Raw genomic sequence first — 22,923 nt, forward strand, 5'->3', positions numbered from 1 at the left:
TACCTGTGCCTCCACACCAAGCGCAACCAAGCCCTAGGGTGTTAGAATGCCCCCGCGTATTTTAGATTTAGAATGAGGCGACCCAGGCTTGAAACCCCGCTTCACCACTTGTTAGACGTGGAATTCAGGCCAAGTCATGCCGCCTCTCTGAACCTGAGTATTTGTAAAGGAAGAGATTAAAAACACAAACAAACAAACAAAAAACCCTGTCCTCCTTGTTAAGACAGGGATCAGACGTGATAATGAATCAAAAAGCACTTTGTACGCTGCCTAACGCTTTACAAATATCAAAGATTATGAGCGTTGTCTGATGACCTAGGATGAATTCCTCTAGACTTTGCATGACTATTATTCTACCACCGGTTTTGAATTCTTTGAAAAATGAGTTGGTTCTTAGACTACAGCCTCTTAGTTCTCAGATACATTGTTTTGTTAAGTTTAAAATGCTGATATATAGAGCCGAGCAGCTGAGGACTCGGCATTCATTGTTCCAGGCCCTTTGTCACATATTACCACATTTTACTGCCATGATAGTCTCTTTATAGTGACATTATTATTATTGCCTTTATTAAAATAGCAATAGCTTATACTTAGAGGGGTTGCTAAGTGTCAGGCACTGTTCTAAACACATCTGAACACATGGAGTCCACGTGGTGAATCTATGGGGGTGTGAAGTACTATGAGTCCCATTTTACAGATGACCAAACTGAGGTTTACAACGAAAGTGAAGTCATTTGCCCAAGATCATAAGTGGCAGAGTTAGGATATGAACCCAGTTTCTCTGACTGCAAAGAGGTAATTTTAGTAAAATACATGATGAGAGAGGTTATGTGGTGTCCTTTTTTTTTTTTTTAAGGGTGTTATGGAGGCGCAGAGGAGTATTCCAGCTCAGGCTGGCATGGGATTGCAGAGAGTCTCAGGTAAGCAGGAGCTGGTGAGCTGAGGTGCAGGAAGGGCCCAGCCGGGAAGCCATCCTGAATGTGCGGTGCTGGGGGGTTAGCCCGGGGGCACAGAGACAGGGCAAGTGATGGTGAGAGAGGCTCTCCGGGGCCCACTCATGCCTCCTGAGGTGTGCGGGGCACTCCAGTAGATACTGGCACAGGGAAACGGAGGCACAGCCAAGAAAACTGGCACAATCAGGCCAAGGCCACACTGCTCCCAAGTGTCCACCCGGGGATCGGAACCCAGGCAGTCCATCATTAGTATTCAAGTCTCTACCCGCTGCACCAGAGTACCTGGTTACACCAGAGCCTGGACTTATTAACTCTGGAGCCCAGGTTGTTGTTGTGATTATACTCAGGCAGCATGCTTTTGCACCTTTCTCATTTTTGTATCTGCCCCTGCTCTGCACACATCCTAAAGTGCTTTTCATTAGCCTGTGGGGCAGGTCAGTACCAGGGACATTCTGGGTGACACCATCCTCGCTGCCAAAAAGACTGAAAATGCTGGCACTATCTCCTCTCCAGAAGGATCACTGCAAACAAAATTCACAACAAAACCTCAGACCAAGTCATCCTCTCCTTCATAATAAATTGCTACACTAGAGGAGGAGACAAAAAAAAAGCCCCAAACTCATTAGGTTAATGGGAAATAAATGTCATTCTGCAAGTTTACATTTTGCAGCACACAGATTCAAATTTAGATAAAGCCGGTGAATAATTAACCAATAAATCTAAACGATGTTCAGTGCTGTTGTGGGAAACTCTATTCCAACCTCCATAGTCTCACTGTTTATCATAAAGCTGTTAGGGGAAGCTGTTCAATATCTGTCGACAAAGAACTCTCTAAGCACTTTTAACAAATGATCTAAATATTAGGGACAATCAAGCCACTTTACAGACAGGAAAATTGAGGCTTGGAGAGAGAATGTATGCAGCTGAAGGTTTCACAGCAAATTAATGGCAGATTCATTTGGTAACTTGCTTGATAACATTATGAAAAAAGATGGTTCAAAAAAGATAATTCTAGTTAGCTGAAACTTAATCATTTTTCAAGCAGCAAGGTGTTAGATTTTTTTTTAAAGGTTTCCAAATAATATAGATCTTCCTTTGAATCCAGCTACACCGTTGGTAAGCTATATGACCTTGGGCAATGGGCTTCACCTTTTGAGCCTCACTTGTTTCATTTACATGATGGAACAAATAGTATCTATTCCACAGACTTGCTGTGAAAAGTAAAGCATGCCAGAAAAAAATTATGGTTAAGGACTTAATCTAAAAATGTATGGGTAACTACCAAAGGAATAGAAATATGGTTTGTAGTTTTAGACCCAGCAATGGAAGAAAAGGGATCATAGAAGACATTATTGATCTATTCCAAAGCAGGAAAGGGAAAAAGGAACAAGCAAAGAAAAAGAGTAATAAACCAACCAAACTATACACAAAAAAACCAGAAATAATCATTAATTATTATATTAATATAAATGAATTAAATTCTCCAATGAATACTACAAGTACTACAAGACATTGTTAAACAGTATCCAGCTCTTTAAGGTTTACACACACACACACACACACACACACACACACACACACACAGAGAAAGGTTAACAACAAAAGGATAAAAAAGAAAAAAAGACCTTGCAGGCAAACTAAAAGAAATCAAGCAAAATAAAATAAGGCAAAAGTAACTCATGGAGAAAAGAGGAACACCATACAGTAAAGGAACAACCTACAATGTGCCAAGGAAATAAAGAAATAAAATAAACTTAGATGCCCTGAAAAACATAACCTCAAAATATAGAAAGAGAAAACAACCATACAGTTATAAGCAAAGCATATTCCCATTTACCATTATAATTAATCAAAGTATAGAAAAATATTCTACTCATAATAGCCATAGAAACTACAAGATTCCTAGAAATAAATCTAACAAGCAGCTTAGGACTTATATAGAAGAAAATAAAATACATACTAGAAGGTTATTTATTTATTATAAATTATTGATTTATAATAAGAAGTAAAATATTTATGAAAGCCACAGATATATGAAGAGATATAGCATGCTCATGACTGCAATGGTTCACTATTTTAAAAAAAACAACCATGTCACTGGTTCCCAACTAATCTGCAAACCAATGCATTTGAAAATCCCATCAGGGTATGCTATGCAATCTCAATAAGAAGATTAAAGGATCACAAATAGATAAGCGAATTATAGAGATGAGCTGTTTACAAGTTATCAGACCCAGCCATTAAGGCCACATGATGCAAGAACTGACAAATACACCAATTAAACAGAATGGACAGCCCCCAAATACAGACATACATAAATAAAAATTTTAGAAAAAAAATCACTCATGAACTAAAATGAAGGTGATTTATATCAGGAAAAAATAGATTCTTACCTCACACGTACCAAAATAAAAGCTAAGTGGATTAAAGACTTAAAAGTGCCCAAAACTTTAGAAATTTTCAGAAATATGGTGAATTATCTTTATGAAGTCAGTTAAGGAAAGAAATCGTAAAAGCACCAACCATAACTGGATAATAAGACTATTTAAAAAATACTTTATTGAGTAAAAAACATTATGTTGCTGTTGTTTAGTCGCTAATGAGTATCTGACTCTGGCGACCTCATGGACTGTAGCCTGCCAGGGTCCTCTGTCCATGGGGTTCTCCAGGCAGGAACACTGGAGTAGGTTGCCATTTCCTCCTCCAAGGGATCTTCCCGACCCAGGGATAGGACCTCTATCTTCTGCATTGATGGGTAGATTCTTTACCACTGAGCCACCAGGGAAGCCTCTAAAATGTTATAAACAAAGTGAAATGCTTATCCACAGAGTAGGAGCTCATTTCAAAATATACAACCAAAAGTAGATTAGCATCTTGGATAAGGGTCATGAATAATTAATAGAAAAAAGAGGAAGACCAAACACTTTATGGGCACAATAAAGGACAGAAATGGTATGGACCTAACAGAAGCAGAAGATATTAAGAAGAGGTGGCAAGAATACACAGAAGAACTATACAAAAAAGATCTTAATGAACCAGATAACCATGATGGTGTGATCACTCACCTAGAGCCAGACATCCTGGAATGTGAAGTCAAGTGGGCCTTAGGAAGCATCACTACTAACAAAGCTAGTGGAGGTGATGGAATTCCAGCTGAGCTATTTCAAATCCTGGAAGATGATGCTGTGAAAATGCTACACTCAATATGCCAGCAAATTTGGAAAACTCAGCAATGGCCACAGGACTGGAAAATGTCAGTTTTCATTCCAATCCCAAAGAAAGGCAATGCCAAAGAATGCTCAAACTACCGCACAATTGCACTCATCTCACAGGCTAGCAAAGTAATGCTCAAAATTCTCCAAGCCAGGCTTCAACAGTACGTGAACCTAGAACTTCCAGATATTCAAGCTGGATTTAGAAAAGGCAGAGGAACCAGAGATCAAATTGCCAACATCAGCTGGATCATCGAAAAAGCAAGAGAGTTACAGAAAAACATCTATTTCTGCTTTATTGACTATGCCAAAGCCTTTGACTATGTGGATCACAATAAACTGTGGAAAATTTTTAAAGCGATGGGAATACCAGACCACCTGACCGGCCTCTTGAGAAATATGTATGCAGGTCAGGAAGCAATAGTTAGAACTGGACATGGAATAACAGACTGGTTCCAAATAGGAAAAGGAGTACGTCAAGGCTGTATATTGTCACCCTGCTTATTTAACTTAAATGCAGGGTATATTATGCGAAATGCTGGGTTGGAAGAAGCACAAGCTGGAATCAAGATTGCCAGGAGAAATATCAATAACCTCGGATATGCAAATGATACCACGCTTATGGCAGAAAGTGAAGAGGAACTAAAGAGTCTCTTGAGGAAAGTGAAAGAGCAGAGTGAAAAAGCTGGCTTAAAACTCAACATTCAAAACACAAAGACCATGGTGTCCGGTCCCATCACTTCATGGCAAATAGATGGGGAAACAATGGAAACAGTGAGAGCCTTTATTTTCTTGGGCTTCAAAATCACTGCAGACAGTGACTATAGCCATGAAATTCAAAGACGTTTGCTCCTTTGAGAAAAGCTATGACCAACCTAGACAGCATATTAAAAAGCAGAGACATTATGTTGCCAATAAGGTCTGTCTAGTCAAAGCTATGACTTTCCCAGTGGTCATGTATGGATGTGAGAGTTGAGCCAAAAAGAAAGCTGAGCACCAAAGAATTGATGCTTTTGAACTGTGGTGTTGGAGAAGACTCTTGAGAGTCCCTTGGACTACAACGAGATCCAACCAGTCCATCCTAAAGGAAGTCAGTCTTGAATATTCATTGGAAGGACTGATGCTGAAGCTCCAATACTTTGGCCACCTGATTCGAAGAGCTGACTCATCGGAAAAGACTCTGATGCTGGAAAAGATTGAAGGCAGGAGGAGAAGGGGCCGACAGAGGATGAGATGGTTGGATGGCATCACCGACTCAACGAACATGAATTTGATCAAGCTCCAGGAGTTGGTAATGGACAGGGAAGCCTGGTGTGCTGCAGTCCATGGGGTCGCAAAGAGTCGAACATGACTGAGTGACTGAACTGAAACACTATAAACAGGTAACTCACATAAGAGAAAATCATAATAGACATGAAAAATGCAGAATCCCACTAGTAAAGAGGGATTAGCAGTACAATGCAACACTCAGTAACTGATAAAGGTATTCAAATGTCTGATAGTGCCATGTGCTGGGGGGTGTGGGGAAGAAAGAAAAAGCTGCTAATGACGGACTTCTAGTGCAGTGGTTAAGAGTCCACCTGCCAGTGAGAAGGCTCGAGGAGAAGTCCACGCACTGCGACGAAGAGTAGCCCCCATTCACTGCATCTGGAGAGACGTCGCATGCAGCAACGAAGACCCATCACAACCAAAAATTTAAATACCTCAACTAATTAATTTAAATATATTTATAAAATATGCTGGTGACAACATAAACTGCCGCTATCACTCTGAGGAACAATGTGGGCAACACCTGATAATTCCAAAATGGTACATCCCTCACAGCCAGCAGTTCCCTCTCCAGCTTTATACCCTGGAGAAGCTTTTCCCACATGCACTGTGAGACACGTAAATACCCACCAACAGAAGAACAGGGGGAAAGAAGACGAACACTGTGAGGCGGTTTAAAAGGATGGATCAGAGCTACACGGGCTAGCGTGGAGCAATCTCAACAACAGAGCCCAGTGGGAGACAAAGTCAAGGCAGCTCACACACACACGCAGGGGAACTGCGGTCCCCAGCCTCAGGAAAGCAGGCCCCTCTGGGAGGGAAGAAAAAACGACGGAAGGGTAGAGACACCAGAGATGAAGAATAGAAACCAAGAGGCCACCAACTGTTTTGGAAATGTTCTGCTTCCTTAAAAAACATCTGAATCCCATGCAGCAGAATGTTAATTTATGTGAACCCTGTCCTCCCAGTGCACAGATATCAATTACGCTGTCTGTTCTACTCTCAGTGTCTCACTGAAACACTTACAAGTATTTAACGTGTAAGTTATTCAAGGGCTCCAGCTTGGTGACTCACACGGAATTAGCATTTCATTCACTGAAGTTATCTTCTCTCTGCATGTAAAATTCAGACTTTAGCAATATTTATAAGAACCTTTCTTTACTGGATTAATGCCTTTGTTTTCTCAAATGGACCATGCTGGACAGACGGTGACCTTCTCCCAGGGATTTTTAAAATATTTATTTTTGTTTATTCGGCCGCACCATGCACAGAATTGTTAGTTGTGGCGTTCGGGCTCTTAGCTGTGGCATGTGGACTGTAGTTCCCTGATCAGGGGTTGAACCCTGGTCCCTTGCATTCGGAGCATGGCGTCTTACCCACTGGACCGCCAGGGAAGTCCTCTCCCAGGGATTTCTGTCATTCTAGAATCAAATACGGAGGTGTGCTTTCTTGCACAGAAGCCAAAAAGCGGGCAGAGCCTCAATGGCTTGTGCATTCAGTGACCCCAGTTTGCTTGGCTGAAAATTCAGAAAACCCAGAGAAGAAAGAGAATATACGGTCCTTCCCCTGATGCCCTCAGATTCCGGCTCTCACTCTCATGATGGCGGTGGTCCCGCTCTAGAATTCACTCATTTAGTCAATTAAAAAAAATGACAACAACATAGTGAGCACCTATTTGTCCGAGGCCTGGCCGACTATTGGGAGGGGACCCACAGCTCTCTGTGAACAAGAGGAATGACTGGGCTGGGGGTGGAGATACTGACAGCAAGATCGTCACTACTTAAAAGACAATGAACACATTAAGCAGATACATTAAAAAAAAAACACTCCTATGATATTTTAAAAGAAAATCATAGGAGCTGCTGGCACTTCTCTCCAATGTTGGGGTTCTCAGGGCAGCAGCATGGGCGGGGGAAGAACATCCGGGGGATGCAGGAGCGGTTCCCCAAGCTCCGACACCCGGTGCTGGCTCTGGGCTCTGCTCACTGCTTTCTCTGCAGGAGTGGTTCTCTGTAAAGTGGGAGGCTGACTGTGTCCTGGAGGGACACTTGGTCGTGTTGGTAGACGCTGCTGGTTGTCATGGCCAAGGGGCGTGCTTCTGGCCTTTAGGAGGTGGAGGCCAGAAATGCTGCTCAACAGGCTGCAACACACCAGACAGCCCCTCCCCTCCTTGTCCCCCCCCACCCTGCCCCCACCGACAACAAGGAGCGATGCCGCTCCCAACGTCAGGCCGGCAGTGCTGCACCGGGCGCCCTGGTCTCCAGCGAGGGCGGCAGCCCCACCAGGCTCTGCTCATCAGGAGCTCAGGGCGCCTCATCAGATCACCCAGCACCGTGCAGGCAGAAGCAGCCCAGCCCCGCCGCCTGACTCTGTGGCCAGCAAAAGTCCGGTTCTCACGAGGGCAGCTGTGAGCACAGTGGCCGTTCAGTCACCCCGCCAAAGCGAAGGCCGTCGTCTACATGCTCACCCCAGCAGTGGCTGAAGGCAAGACCACTGGGCCTGGCGCTTGTGGCCAGACCCACTCTCTGTATTCTCAGGGGTTCTTCCAAGAACCCTGCTGTGTGAAGACCACCCCCCCACCGCCCACACACAGAAGGTCCCCTCTGAAGTGGCGGTGAGTGAGGACAGACAGACTGGTGGAGCAGAAGGCTCCTGGGAAGAGCAGGTGGAGGCCAGCTGACAGGTCTATCCTTGGGCCGGGTCCTAAGACCTCTACTCCCCGCTGGCCTCCCCAGCAATCAGCTCTCAACCGGGCCGGGGCAGGGACTGCGCTCTCCGGGCTGTCTGCTGCGGCTCCGTCTTACCTGGTCGCAGAGGGTCCCGATCAAGCCTTCCAGGTCCTGCTTCTCGTGGAGGACCATCTGCTTCTCCTCGTACTCTTGCTCCAGCTGCATTTCCAGCTGGCGGAGCTGCGGGCACAAAGGGTAGACGCAGGCGTGGGACACGCGCACTCCATCTGGACGGGCCCCCCGAGGCCAGGACCCTCTGGAGGACGGGGCTGGGTGTGTGGAGTTCATGGCTGCTCGCCCAGTTCCACAAAGGCTGACCTAGTAGTTTGCGCGGGGGGAGGAGGTATTTCTGTTAGAGAATTCAGAAGCCTAAAAGCTCAGGAGCTGGACAATTATGGGGAGAACGGAACAATTATGGGGAGCCCCCTGGCATTCACTGTGGAGTCCCCAGCCCCAGTCTCCTGCCCATTTCCTAACAGCTGTCTCCTTCCTCTGCCGTGGCCTCTCTGGAACAGGTACAAGTCTGGGCGCGCTGACCTTTTAAGACTCTGTGCAGCATCGTATCCTACATGTTAGGTAGGACGCATTCATCTTTCTTATTAAATACACCTGTTGCTGTTTAGTCACTACGTCACGTCTGACCCTTTGCAACCCCCTGGACCACAGCCCACCAGGCTCCTTTCTTCTCCAGGTGAGAATACTGGAGTAGGTTGCCACGCCCTCCTCCAGGGGATCTTCCCGATCCAGGGGTTGAACCTGTGTCTCTTGCCTGGCAGTTGTGGATTCTTTATCCTTGAGCTACCTGGGAACTATAATGCAGCAAAAGTTGCATTTGAGATTATTTGGTGTCTAGACTTCAAGTCTGTCTCTCCAAAATTCCTAATGTTGATATCCTAACTCCCAAGGCAAGAATATTTGATGATGAGGCCTGTGGGAGATGGTTAGGGTTAGATGAGGTTGGCGGGGTGGGGGGAGCCCCCATGCTGGAATGAGTGCCCTTACAAACAAGAACCTCATTTCCTCTGTCTTCCCTACGTGAGGACACAGTGAGAAGGCAGCCGTCTATCTGCAAGTTGGGAGTGGGGCCCTTGCCCCACACCAGATCTACTAGCACCTTGATCTTGGGACTTTCCAGTCTCCAGAACTATGGGAAATAAACCTTTGCTCTTTAAGCCTCCACTCTGCACCCCCAGTTTTGCTAGAGTAGCCCAAACTGACTAAGACTATGGCTACGAGCGGCTCTTTTAACTTACAATCGGCTCTGATTTCTCAGTGACCACCCAGCAGAGGCAGGCGCTCCCTGCTAAAGTGGATGCCCCACGGTAACGGCGCTGTGCACACCCTCTTCTGCACCTGCCTCTCCTGTGTGCTGTCTCACCCCTTCCTCCTGCTCCATCCTGTGCTATCAATGGACTTCCCTCACAGATGGGCAAACTGAGTCAGAGAGAGGTCCTGAAGCAGAGACTCCTAGGTCAGCTGCTGTTGAGAACTGTCAGCATTCCGTCTGCTGGCCTGGGCTCCTCTGTCACCATCAGTCAGTCAGCAGCTTTCCCACCCAGGTCACTAATGATTGATTTCCTGCCACGGAGAGAGACAGAGCGAGCAGAGCAGTCACTGGACGTGCAATCAAGTGTTAGTATCTGTCAGAGGAGAGGCACACCCTTCTCTGACCTCACTCCCCCCTTTATAAATCTGGCCGTAAAGAAGCCCCAGGAGGGTCTGGGTCACATCTCCGGCCCATCAGGGTCCTGGCTTGGGGCACTCACAACACATTGAGGCGCTCCTGGAACGCATTAGCAATTGCGTCCCCTTCACCTGAGGGCACATGGGCAGGGACTGGGTTTCCACCTCCTGACCCATGGAGAGAAAAAGCAAACTCCTGATGGACGGTCATTTCAGAAAACAGTTCAAGACTTTCTTTTAAGAATGAAAGACACAAGGCAGTCTGCTCACACCTGCAGAAGCTGAAACTCCTTTTGAAAAATGTACAAAATAATAAAAGCTATGTGTCAAGAGAGGCAGTTCTCTAGAGAGTATTCTGTAGAACATTTCTATGTGGTAACTCCCAGCACTTTACAGTTTATAAGGCACCTTACCATTCTTTGATCTTATTCTCACAATAGCATAGGGGACGGAAATCATTTTCTCTTATTGCTCCCATTTCACAGATGAGAAAACTGAGTCTTAGGGAAGTTAGGAGACTTACTCAAGGGCACACAGGTCTGAATGAACCTAAAATCTATGATTTTTTCCAACTCCAGGAAGTTCTGGGGAGAATGTACTTGGCCCCTTGGGATGATCTGCATGAACCCCCAGAGGGGCTGAACTGTAAAGGAGCCCCAAAAGGAGTATTTGGGGAGCGGGCCGGGCAGCAGATGCAGCAGCATCAACCACTGAGAGTGAAGAAGGGCTCGCTTCTTACAGTCCCTCACCCCCCAGCAGTGACGGGGTACTGAGGTGGCCCCATCTGCCCAGGATGAGAGGCTCATCTCCCGCCAGGGTCCTGACACCACCACGGCCTCCTCCAGCCTCGCCCAGGATGATGCTACTCAGGCAGGAGGTGGGGAGTGCGGGCGGGGGGAGGGGACTCTACAGGACGTCAAGTCCCTGCACTCGCCTTCTCCTGGGATGGAGCAGGCACGCCCAGGAGCAGGTCAGCCACGGGGCTGGTTCCCGGGTACCTCTGGGAAGGATCGGCCGCCTGGAAATCCACACACACACCAGTACTGCTTGTAAGTTTCCAGCAAAGGAGGAGGACATTACAAACTCTGAGCCGTGGTTCCACACCTGCGATCTTTTGAATCTTCCCCATAACCCTGCAAGGTGGCCACTGTTATCCTATTTCACAGATGAGAGAAGTGAGGCTTATCAGCAAGGTTACGTGATTTCTCCCACGCCCCACATTTGATAGCTAATGGAGTCTGAATTCGATCCAAGCCTCTATAACTCCAAATAAACTAGCAACATCAGCTTTCCTGTGTGTCTTATAAACTGGCTCCAAGTGACCAGTGGTGGACATGGAGAAAGCAGCTGAGGAAGGGAATGGAGTTCGGGTGGAGCGGAGGGTTTATGGTCACTTTCCCAGGATCACACTGTTGTTGCGTTGGGAAGGCAAACACTCATACCAAGAGTCAAGGAGTTCCAGTGCCCACACTCTCAGCCCCTGCAGTTGGAGGTCTCTGCAGGGATGCTGTTTGGGGAGCTAATATCAGAGTCGACTATGGGGAATGGTACTCGGCCCTTTCTGGGAGATGCACAATGTACCCAGGCTATGAAGGGACCACAGAAGTCCTGCCCAGACAAAACCTGTTCAGAGAGGCTTAACCCAAGCTCCTCAGCAATTCTGTTTTAAAGATTCACCTTATAACTCACATCAGTAAATGCATCCATAAGGAAGTTTGTGTTGGTTATAATAACAGAAAATCAGAAGATCCTAGATGTCCAATGATAAGAGACTTGCTTGCTGAGTAAACAAGAGCACAGGCCTTTGGTGGAATACTTTCAAGCCCGTAAACATGTGAATTAGGTCCGCACGTACTGACAGGAGAGGAGGCCCAGAACAAACTTCAGAGGGAAAACAGCAGGCTTCAAAGTGGCACGACCCCATTCAGGTAAAATGGTATCTCTGTGCATATGCTCGTGTGGGCACAGAGAAAGAACATTTAAAATAGTAATAATGATGATGTCTTGGTGGTTAAGATCTCAACTGCTTGTTGCCTTCTTATACACTGTTTGAAATGTCTGCAAAGAGCTTAGATAAAAATGTAAGAAATGATCTGCAAGGCAAACAAACCAGAAGGGACTGGTCCCCTTCTTGACACATATACATCCTTATCCAGGGCATCAGCCGCATGGCACTCTGGGCTCTTGGTAGAAGTCTAGGGTGATTATGCTGGACAGTTCAGAGGCTTCTGGAAGCCCCAGAACCGTAGCTATTAGGACAGGTCCTTCTGCTCCAGCACCCTTGACAGCACTTCCCAAGGAAGCTGAGCTCATCCCCATGCTGTAGGGACGAGGCGCGTGCACTGGCCGCGCCGGGACCCCAGGGTGCAGCTGCGCTCGCAGCTCACGTACCCGCCTCTGGCAGGACTGGCGGACGTCCTCCAGCTCCTCCTCCTTGTCCTCACGGTCCTTCTGGTGCATCTGCTTCATCCGTTCAATCTCTAGTTCAAACCGCTGGCGGAGCTGAGGGGGCAAGAACAGCACATGAGGGTGACCCCCACCAACCACGTCACCCTTAGCATTTCAGCTGTGTTTTTGGACAGCACGGGTAAGAGTCAAGTTATTCCCCCAGGCACCCAGGGAGATCAGAAATGGTAGACAAATGGCCCAAATGCCGCCTCTGTCCCTTCCATGGTCATAACGGAGGTCACTAAGGAACTGGACTCTGTGCCACTGAGTTGAGACGTGACCTCAGAATCCTTCTCAATGCTCTTACGATGGAACAGGTTTGTCATCCCTGGAGCAGGCACCAGGGAAATTCTTCTGGCTGGGTGGCCAGGTGGATGGATAAATGACAGAATACAAATTTACTTCTGAGGATACTAAACCCTGGAGAGGGAGGTGATGCGCCCAAGACGTAACCCTCGATTAGTTACCTTTCTCTGTAGAAAATACCCTCCTTAAAACACACTGCTGAGAATTAGCACAATGCATGGCACAGAAAGATTCCTTTTTCTTTCCCCATTATTTTGCAGAGTAAGGACTAGCCCCGCTCTTCCTGGAGGCCTGACATTATTAAGAACTGTGTTCCCACGAAGGAGAAGGTCTCTCTTTTCAGTGAGACCCTCCAAAACCTGCTCAGGGCAAGAAGAGACCTGTCTGCGATGTTTAAACTGTGTCATTTTATGTACAAGATTCTAGAATTGGAAGCACAGTGGGATTAAATTACAGTTTAAGAGTTTATTTTCTTTTTCTTTTTTAAAAAATTACCATCAAGCTAACAGTGCATGGAAATATTTGAAGTAACACCTGCTGCATAGCAAGCAGGATCTTAGTTCCCCAGCGAGGGATGGAACCTGCGCCCCCTGCGTTGGAAGCACACGGTCTTAACCACTGGAGCGTCAGAAAACTCCCAAGAGTTTACTCTCTTGATTTTCATAATTGAGAGACTGACTCAAGCTCTTGCTTGTCAAGTTTTGTGGCATATTAGAATTACCTGGTGCCCTTCTATTTTTTTTTTTTTTAATTCAGTTCCAAGGCTTCACTCTAGACCTCTTGGGTCAGAACCTCCAGGGTACAGACCCAACAGCCTGTACTGTAAGCTTTCCATGATCTGCACTCTTCCTCGGTGCAAGCCATGGAGCAGCGTGGAACTCAGCACGGAAGAGGGCCAGACTGCAGGAGCAATCAGGACCTGACCGTCTGCCCTGCACCTCACAGCAAGCTTTCACGAGGCCACAACTGCTGCCCCTGACATGGACATTCAGCCGAGAAAAAAACAACGGTGGTCTTTTCCAATGCTGATGATACTCTCCACGATGCAGGATCTCCGTGAAGAGTAAAAAGAACTGAAAGCATCAGAGCCCCAATAAGAATTCCCGGCAGAAAGCAGGCTCACTTTAAATGCCAACTTCCTTCCCCGCTGCCTTTAAAATGACAAGAGGTTATAGGGAGATAATCCAAAATGAGGAGCTTAAGCAAGTAAATATAATATTCCTTTTTCATTTTTTTCTAGCCTCTTGGATACTCCTGACATCTGCAATACCATTTATGTCAAGCTTATGTGAGTTAACATAAAATTTCCTGGAAAAAGTGTTATGTTGTAATCAATAAATATCTCCTGGATGTCTACAATAACCCAGAGCGGTACAAGGTGATGGGCGAGGTTGAAGATGAATGAGAAGATGAGTGAGGGGTTGAGTCAGCCTCCTGGGGAAGCTGGGAGGGGAGCGGGGCTGGGCAGCTGCGTTCAGCCGCTGGGTCCTTGAGGTCAAGGCAGCACATTTCTGCTTCCCAAGCACATAGTGGTCCCCTGGTGGCATCTCCCAGAGTTAACTCAACTTTCCAAAGTGCTTGTTTTATATTTTTAAAGAGTGCTTTTAAAAAATTAATTTATTTATTTTTGTTTATTTTGCTGTGCTGTGTCTTAGTTGCAGGATGTGGGATCTAGTTCCCTGACCAGGGACTGAACCTGGGCCCTCCACATTGGGAGCGAGAGTCTTAACCGCTGAACAACCAAGGGAGTCCCAGTCTCTTTATTCTTGACTCTGGGCTGCTGCATAACACTGTTCCATCCTCTACATCCCTGAACGACCTGTCCAGATGGCCCACCTCCATCACGAACCTTCACAGATTCACAGCTGGGGTTGGAGGGAGGCTGGGGGTGGACAAGACTCTGACAAGACTCTGTACAGTTGAGGAGACTGAAGTCTAGAGAAAACAGGGGGCTTGCCAAATGTCCACAGGCCCCATCTGCACGGGACCATCTTGCAGCTCCTTAGATGCCGTGCGACACCCCTGCCTCTATGCCTTTGTGCAGGCTATTCCCCTGCCTGGAACTCTCCTGGTCAGCCAACTCAGGCTCGTCCTTTAGCTTTCAGCTTCAGTAAATGTTACTTCCTCCAGGAAGCCTACCCTGAGTACTCCAAATCTGTTCCCCAAACCAGACCTGCAGGTTACACCTTCCCATAACACTCAACATGACTCTGACCTTCAGAAGGGTCGACACCACATCGTCTTGTTTACAGCTACACCCCTAGCATCCGTCCAGTGCTTGACACACAGTAGGTACTTAATAAACACAGGTTTGATGGACTGAGCAAAGAAGCTCTGTTTTTCTCAACCTCTCCAGACTGTCCCCACACTTGCCACACCCAAGTCTCAATGCTCAGCAGATTCCGTCCGGATGGAGCGGGGATGAGTGAGAAGCAAGGCCAGCACCCGGGCCTGTCCCTGACCACCCCCACTCCCCCACCCGCCTTCACCAGAGCAGCTCAGAGTTTATCTGCTTTACGTATTCATGCTGGCTTGGTCAGATATTCTTGAAAAAGGAGTTCCAATCTTAAAACCATTTCAAAATAATTACCCTTCTGAAGTCCCATGTGAGAAACTGCTTTAGAACTAAGCATCGAGAAAAGCCTTGCTTCTCCCTGAAAACTCGGCTTATTTTTATCTTGCTGCTGCTGCTAAGTCACTTCAGTCGTGTCCGACTCTGAGTGACCCCATAGACGGCAGCCCACTAGGCTCCCCTGTCCCTGGGATTCTCAAGGCAAGAACACTGGAGTGGGTTGCCATTTCCTTCTCCAATGTATGAAAGTGAAAAGTGAAAGTGAAGTCGCTCAGTTGTGTCCGACTTTTAGTGACCGCATGGACTATAGCCCACCAGGCTCCTCCATCCATGGGATTTTCCAGGCAAGAGTGCTGGAATGGGGTGCCATTGCTTCTCCGAGATTTTTATCTTGGGGATGATAAAAAGCATGTAAGTCAGACTGCCCTTTTCTCTCTGGCCACCAGGAATTTGAAAGCTAAAACTACTGAGTGTGTGAGGGTACATGATCTGCATGTTTGCATATTAATTCACTCTTCCTTAGCACTGGTTTTGTGTTTTTCTAGTTTGGCTTGCTTTATTTCTTTTTCCATTTTACCACACATACATCTTATAAGATTCCTTGAATTCTCTGTGGAATGACTTTGGCATATAAGCAAACAAGCAGACATCAGGATATTCATCAGGTGCTTCACTGAGGGGCTGGTACAAGAGTCTTGGGGTATGTGTGTGTTTGTCGCTCAGCTGTGTCCCACTCTTTGTGACCCCATGAACTGTAGCCTGCCAGGCTCCTCTGTCCATGGGATTCTCCAGGCAAGAATACTGGAGTGGGTAGCCATTCCCTTCTCCATGGAATCTGGAGTCCTGCCTTATTCCTCTTATTTTGCATTTTCCAAAAATCGGGGCTCCCACCTCTCTGCAGGCTGTGCACAACACAGGTGTGCGAGGCGCTGCGGCATCAGAGGGCACAGGCTCCAAATCCTGTCCCTGCCACTTTTTCTATTTCTGAGCCTCGGCTTCCACATCTGTAGAGTGGAGGAAACCTCAGCATATAGACTTCATGTGGAGATTCATGAGATGATATGTGAGGAGAGCTTAGGACTGAGTCTGGTACCCAGACAGTGCTGAATACCAGACATAGGGTCAGCAGCTATTTATTGAGTACCAGCTATGTACCTGGCCTCATCAGGGGATGCCCTGACAAGCAAGGTCAACCAAAAAGTTCTCCCTCCCCCATAAAACACATATCCTAATGGGGAGAAAAGCATTGAGCACATTTTGGAAAACACTGTCACATGTGATAGTGGGTGCTGTGAAGGTGAGAGAAGGTGAATGTAGAGTTGGGGTGGGACTGTTTCTGAGGAGGAGATCAGGTTGAGCTTCTTGGAGGAGGTGACAATGACTCTTGCAGAATGGTAGGAGGGGGCTCCATGAGGGGTCTGAGTGTCAGGCTTAGGAGTTCTGAGGTTCTCTGGGGTAATAGGGAGCCACAGAAGGATGAGGAGCAGCTGAGTGAGGTGATGAATTTAAACACAACCTTCTGCCCCAGAGTCAGCACGGGGCAGGGCATCGCCCTGGACAGGACTTTCCTACCTGCTCCAGCTGCTTGATGGTGTTTTCCTGCTGGCTCTGGACTTTCTCGTGCTCGAGGGCGCTGGATTCCAGCTTCCAGAGCCTCTCCTTCAAGCCCGCAACGCAGTTCTCCCCCAGAGAGGGTGACCTCAGCAGCTCCTGCTTCTGGGCCTGCAGCATCTCCACCTCCTGCTTCAGCTGCAAGCTTTCCTGCTCTTTTTGCTGCAGAGACAAAGTGGGCGGGGATCCAGAGTCACGTGACCACACTCCCCACCCCTCCCCCACCTCCGGGGACACCTCTAAGACTGGTGGGAGGGTGCTTTCCACTTTTCAGAGCAGCCCTCACCACCTGGGCCTTGCAGCCCCTCGCTGTGCCCCCATGGGACCCTGAGGGCCCTCCTGGGACAGCTCAGACAGGCACGGGTGGGGAGTCGGTGGGAAGCAACACACTGGCCCTAGAGCTAGACCTCAAAACGCAAACAGGAGGTATTTGCCCCATCTGAAAGCTGTGCACCTGCCGAGGCTGGGCCGGAGATGTTGAAGCTGGGAAGCAAAGTGGCCAGAAACGATTCTTCCAGGTTAGAAGGTTTGGGCATGACCATGAGGGAGTTGCACGTCAGGCTCAGGGGCTCTCCCAGGGTAACGGGGAGCTGCAGCAGGCTGAGGAGCAGCTGAGTGAGGTGAGGTGCCTGTGTCCCATTTTAATAAAATCCCTCTGAGCTGCGGCCTGCAAGGGGCAGGGCCCTGCCCCTACCTGGGTCTACAGCTAACTCCTCTGTGACAGACGGGCACCCAGGTGGGCACCTTGGAACGCAGGCAGGTGCCTGGAGCAAGATCGTGAGGGACATCGAGCTAGCGAGGCCTGCTTATCCACCACCTGCCACCCCTGGTTGGCTGATGCAGGCGTGCTGGGCTCCGTGACTCTGGCAGGCTGACAGAGCAGGACAGTCACACACAGAGCTCTCTTCCCGGCACCACGTGCAGCGAGGGTGTGTGAGGGGTTTCCTGAGACCCAGCAATGGAAACCCTGGGTGGCGCCACGCCCCCACGCCTCACCTTCAAGAGCTGCTGAAGCTTGCCCAGCTCGCCCCGGACGCTGGTGTTCTCCTGGGCCACTTTCTCACGGAGGCCCTTCTCAAACACGCACTCCCCCAGGGCCTGGGCCAGCTGCGCGTCAAACCTGTCCAAGCAGAACGCGGGTCATGGCACCCGGGGGTGGGGGGTGCGCCTGGCGCAGAGCAGGGGTGGGACTGGAGAGAGGCCGTTAGCTTGTTGAGAACCGCTAGAGAGAGACAGTATCAGATGATGGAGAGTTTGTGGATATGGGGTAGAAATACTGAACACCAGAGGGCGACTTTGAGGGTTTATGGTTTCCAGAAAAATGCCAAACACTTATTTAAAATGTGATAAAAAATATAAGCAAATATAAGTTGGGTGAGAGGCGCTTCCTGGACTGGGCATCATTTCACATGGCTCTTTCAGCTTCTGTCCCTCTCACAGGCGAGGAAACCTGCAGAAGGCTCTGCCAAGCCTCAGGAAGATGTGACTTTGGTCAATAAGATGTGGCTTTGGCCACCTGCTCCAGGGAACTGGGTGTGGCCAGAATGGCTGAACTGGGTGAGGGATTTCAGCCTTGGTGAGAAGGTCTCCCTTGTTACAAGATCATCCAACGTCCCTCAACGGTAGATGGTCAGTCAAAGCCTCAAGACTCCAAAGAAAGCCAACTATGGGTCATATGAGAGAGCCCCTGCTGTCGGAAGGGCCCAGGGGCTTTCTGATTGGCTCCTGGTGACGTCATTCGAGAGGTGCTATTGGCTACCTCTGAATGGCAACATTGTGATGATGGTAATGGTCTGGCAGTTTCAAACTGCCTGGCTCTGAGCTGGGCTCCATGGAGTCCTCATAGCAATTCAGCAGAAAACACATCTTAGCCATTTCGCAGAAGAGAAGACTGAAGTTCAGAGGTGAAGTGAGTCAGCCAAAATCCTGAAGCGGGTCTGAGCCAGCTTCTCTGCTGGCTAAGGTGGTCTGCTATCCACCTGCTCAGGGGCTGCAGCAGGCAGGTAAAGACAGAGGGGGCCAGACAGTGACAGACGTCTTCAAGGAGTCCTTCTGGGCCACTGAATGCCAGGGAATGCCTCCAACAGACCCTAACTCTTGGAACACACTGCCCGAACAGCTGTCTGAGGCCAGATGAACTCACTCACAGCCTTCACCCCACTAGGAGCGGGCCAGGGATCCAGCCTCCCACAGCTCCAGCACAGTCCTTATCCCTAGGGGACCTCCACCGGCCCTCGGAACTGAGCTTTGTGACCCATGAGTGACCATGGCAACCGGGCCACTCTGAACTGAGAGGCCAAGGTGGGGAAAGGGAACCTCAACAGCATGGAGACATCCCTCCACCCAGAGCCCAGCCAATAGGAGGCAGCTGCATTGACCCTTTGATTAAACATAAAGAGGTGTGAGGAAGTATGGCTAACTTCTCCATCTCTCCCTCACTACGGGCATGCTACCTGAATTTCCACCATGAGAGGCCTCTACCTGCTCACGGGCTCCAGGCTAAAATGCTAATCCATCTAGAAAGGTAACGGCTGCTCTTTGCAATTAGCATCACAACATAAACTAACTTCTGCCAAGAGATGGTCAGGGAGTAGAGGGCATCACAGGGCAGGTGAGTTTAAGGAGAGACGCAAGTACGATGAAATGGGAACTCTCCGGGGGCCATTATCTGGAATGAAGGATTCTGTCCAAGGTGGGTGGTCACGGGAAACACCAGAGGGATGGAATTTTCTGGCTGCATAAACTCCAAGGGCAGAGCCCCCCTGCCACCCATCAGAAAGTGGAAACCCTCCTTAAGGCCTCTCAGAACAGGAGTAGAACCCATAGATAAGGGCCAGGATTGTCACAGCTGGCAGAAACCTCCGGGATGATGGAATTCCATCTCTCGATTAACAGGTGGCATCTGTTGGAGCCAGTCTTCAGCACCAGGTAGTCTGCTTAACTTCGAAGACAGCTCTAAAACATCAGTCACTGTCTGTCTCAGAGAGGTAGTGTTACCTGACAAGGTCACACAGCAAACAATCAAGGTGGGACTAAGCCATTTTCCCTGCTGTAAGGACAAGGTGTAGCCAGAGCATGCATGGGAAGGTGGAAAAGGAAAAAGAGTCAGCTATCAGCCAGAAAAAAACAAACTTCTCTCATCTGGGGAGGCATACTAATAACTCCCCAAAGAACTTTTTTTTTTTTTTTATGAAGAAGCCAGTTCAGGAAAGCTCAAAGATAAATGAGAGAAACAATATTTAATGCAGATCAAATTCAAAACCGGTACCACTCCCATGGAAATGTAATTCAGCTGGCTACCTCTTGGAAAAAAGGCGTTCTTGGCAAAAATCATGTCCTGGCACAGAGCAAGGTTCTTCTGTGTTTTCAACTGGGACCTTCTAAAAGAAGCTAAGTTCCATCTATTCACCTCCTAGGAAGTCTCCAGCAGGGCTTGTCTGGCTCAGAACAGGGCTCCTGCACACCTGTACCCTCACCAGGTGAGCTGAAGAACTTCAGACACAGACAAGGAGTCCAGGGATGAAGGCATCCCAGGATATGAGGTTCCACGTACGGAGGCTTGTGAGAGAGACCTGAGTGCCAGTCTAGGCTCCTAGACGGGGAAAGCAAGCGCCGGAACCAGTGTGCGGATTCAAGACTGGCATCTTATTCATGCGCAGAGCCCAGATCCTGCCAGAACTGCTCATGTGAGCTGAGAGTCTAAACTTTAAATGGAAAGGGCAGTGACTCAAGTTTTTGGCCGTCTCTCCATTTTCACCAGTGTGGATGGGAACCAGACCCTAGTCCTCTGCGGGATCTACCAACCGCATCATCTAGTTTCACCACAAGAGGGTGCTCCACCTGAGGAGCAGAATCCTCTCAGGTGGAGAAGGGCTGAAGGACTCGTCCAAGGTCACACAGCTGGGAAGAGGCACAGCTGGGACTTGAACCAGCACTGGACCCCTACCCACCAGGCTAGGCTGACTCTGCCTCCACAACAAGCCCTTCACTCTTAGTGGGGATGCTGAGGCCCAGAGAGGCCAAGAAAGCCCCCAAGCTTATGTGGGTGGCTGGCAGTAGAGCTGAGACTGGATAACAGAGAAGAATGATTTCTTGCTGGATCCTTGGGAGAACCACACAGCCATGAGTGGGGAGGGACGGGGCGAGTGAGGGCAGAGCTAGGAGGCTGAGCTCCAGGGACAAAGAGCCCTGACTGGAGTGACGGGGCTTCAGAGGAGAATCCGGAGACCCCAGTACCCAGGCAGCCCACCCGAGCGCCCAGGTCACGACTCACTTCTTCTGCTTCTTCTCCAAGTCGTGGTTTCGGCTCTGCTGGCTCTCCAGCAGGAAGCGCGTGTCCTCCAGGTCGCAGGTCAGAAGCTGGCACTTCCTCTTGAGCTGCTGGGCTGTCCTCTGGGCTCCCTCGTAGGCCCTCTGCAGCTCCCCGAGCTGTGGAGGGGCAGAAGGAATCAGCCCACCCCGTCAGCACTGAACAGGCCCCCTACTTTCCAGCTGAAGCAGCTGCCGCTCCCAGTGAGAGTCTAACAGGAAGAGATCAGGTTCTGGGCCAGAGAGACCCAGTCCTGACCACTTGCCACCTGCATCAGTGTGGGGAGCTATTCCTCTGAGCTTCAGTTTGCTCAGGGGTAATATGGGGGTGGGGGCGGTGTCTGTCGTTCTCTGAGTGTTTTTAATTTTCCTCAATGCTCCTCTGGCCAGCAGATTCTGAACATGCCCTGCCCAACTCGACAGCCCCTGGAGAACCATGTATAATTGATACCCCCGTTGGCTGCCTCATCTGGGAGGTGTGTGTGGACTAGCTGAGAAGCAGCCAGAACAGTTCAGAGGAGACCCACGGGACGGGCTCTCAACGGCACTTCAGATGTACTGACTCACACGGGAACGCATGCGGCTGCAAACAAACAGAAGAGCCTCGGCTCTTGCATCTCCCTCCAGGAAGCACCCTCCCAATGTCCTAGTTCAGATCTGGGAGAGAGGGCGACTTGGCACACTCGCTTTGAAGAAATGGGCTCATTAAAGAATTGCTTTAAATAAGCAAAACACCGAGTTAATGAAGCCTGTAATTCTAAATTCCGTATTTGAAGGCAAATGGGATGTTTTCTTATATTCCGCTGTTCAGAAAAAGGTTGCAGTTTTATTACTTTTTAATGTAGCATGAATATCCCTCCTTCCTTGGGGAGGCTGACCCGACTTGATAATTTGTTATGAAAGAACTGGGCTGTTCCCAGGCGGCTGTCCCTTGGCTGGTTATCTACAGCCCAGAAGTCTCCTGAGGATCACGATACAACGTCCACCTTGAAAGTGACCGCTAAAACCATCGCCAGGGAGCCTCACTTCCGCTGTTTATAAAATCCCATGAGATCTCACCCTGGCCCACTTCTGCAGGATGATTTCATGATACTTTTTGCTCACAGTGAGGAGATACCTAAATAATAATGGGACAGGAAATATGACCTCAACTTTTATGGTACTTACCTCTACTGCGGGACACCAAGAAGTAAGCAGATAATGACAATACAGCATAATGAGGCTTATATCTGGGGAAGTAAATTAGGGGCAATCTCCCCAATCTGTGTCAGGGAAGACTTTCTGGGGGGAAGGATATTTAAGCTGAGAATGTACGGTTTGTCAGAGATAGAATCTAGGTAGGGAAGAGAAAGAGTGTTCTAGGAAAAGGAAAGAGCATATGCCAAGGCCCAGAGGTGAGAAAGAATAGGCCTTTCTTGAAGGAGGGGGTGGAAAACCCGTGCAATGGAACGGAGTAGAGTCCAGAAAGAGACCCACAGAACTATTGTTGGTTGATCTTTTACAAAGAGGCAAATGCTATATAGTGGAGGCTTTCTGACAAATGGTGCTGAAACAACTGGTCATTCACAAGCGAAAAAAAAATCTAGACACAGAGTTTACACAAAAATTAACTCAAAATGGATCACAGATGTAAATATAAAATGCAAAACTATAAAGCTCCTGGAAGATAACATAGTAGAAAACCTTGATGACCTTAGATTTGGCAATGACTTTTTAGATATAACACCAGAGGCATGGCCCATGAAAAAGAGAATTTATAAGCTGGATTTTATTAAAACTAAACATTTCTACTCTGCAAAGGACACTTTCAAGAAAATGAAAAACCACAGACA

General features: G+C 48.3%; 1 protein-coding gene across 4 annotated transcripts in view; it reads right to left on the bottom strand.

Moving 5' to 3' along the window:
• Window positions 1-22,923, bottom strand: part of MYO18B (myosin XVIIIB) — a 232,385-nt gene that overhangs the window by 89,661 nt on the left and 119,801 nt on the right. For all 4 annotated transcript variants that reach the window (XM_027566459.1, XM_027566456.1, XM_027566457.1 and 1 more), the window contains 5 exons: window positions 21,057-21,211; window positions 17,780-17,903; window positions 16,745-16,945; window positions 12,238-12,348; window positions 8,239-8,343 (listed from right to left, as the gene is read on the bottom strand). In XM_027566459.1, the coding sequence (XP_027422260.1) occupies window positions 8,239-8,343; window positions 12,238-12,348; window positions 16,745-16,945; window positions 17,780-17,903; window positions 21,057-21,211 (696 nt within the window). The remainder of the gene's footprint in view (window positions 1-8,238; window positions 8,344-12,237; window positions 12,349-16,744; window positions 16,946-17,779; window positions 17,904-21,056; window positions 21,212-22,923) is intronic.

Source organism: Bos indicus x Bos taurus, chromosome 17, assembly GCF_003369695.1.
Source record: "Bos indicus x Bos taurus breed Angus x Brahman F1 hybrid chromosome 17, Bos_hybrid_MaternalHap_v2.0, whole genome shotgun sequence".
Classification (NCBI taxonomy): Eukaryota; Metazoa; Chordata; class Mammalia; order Artiodactyla; family Bovidae; genus Bos; species Bos indicus x Bos taurus.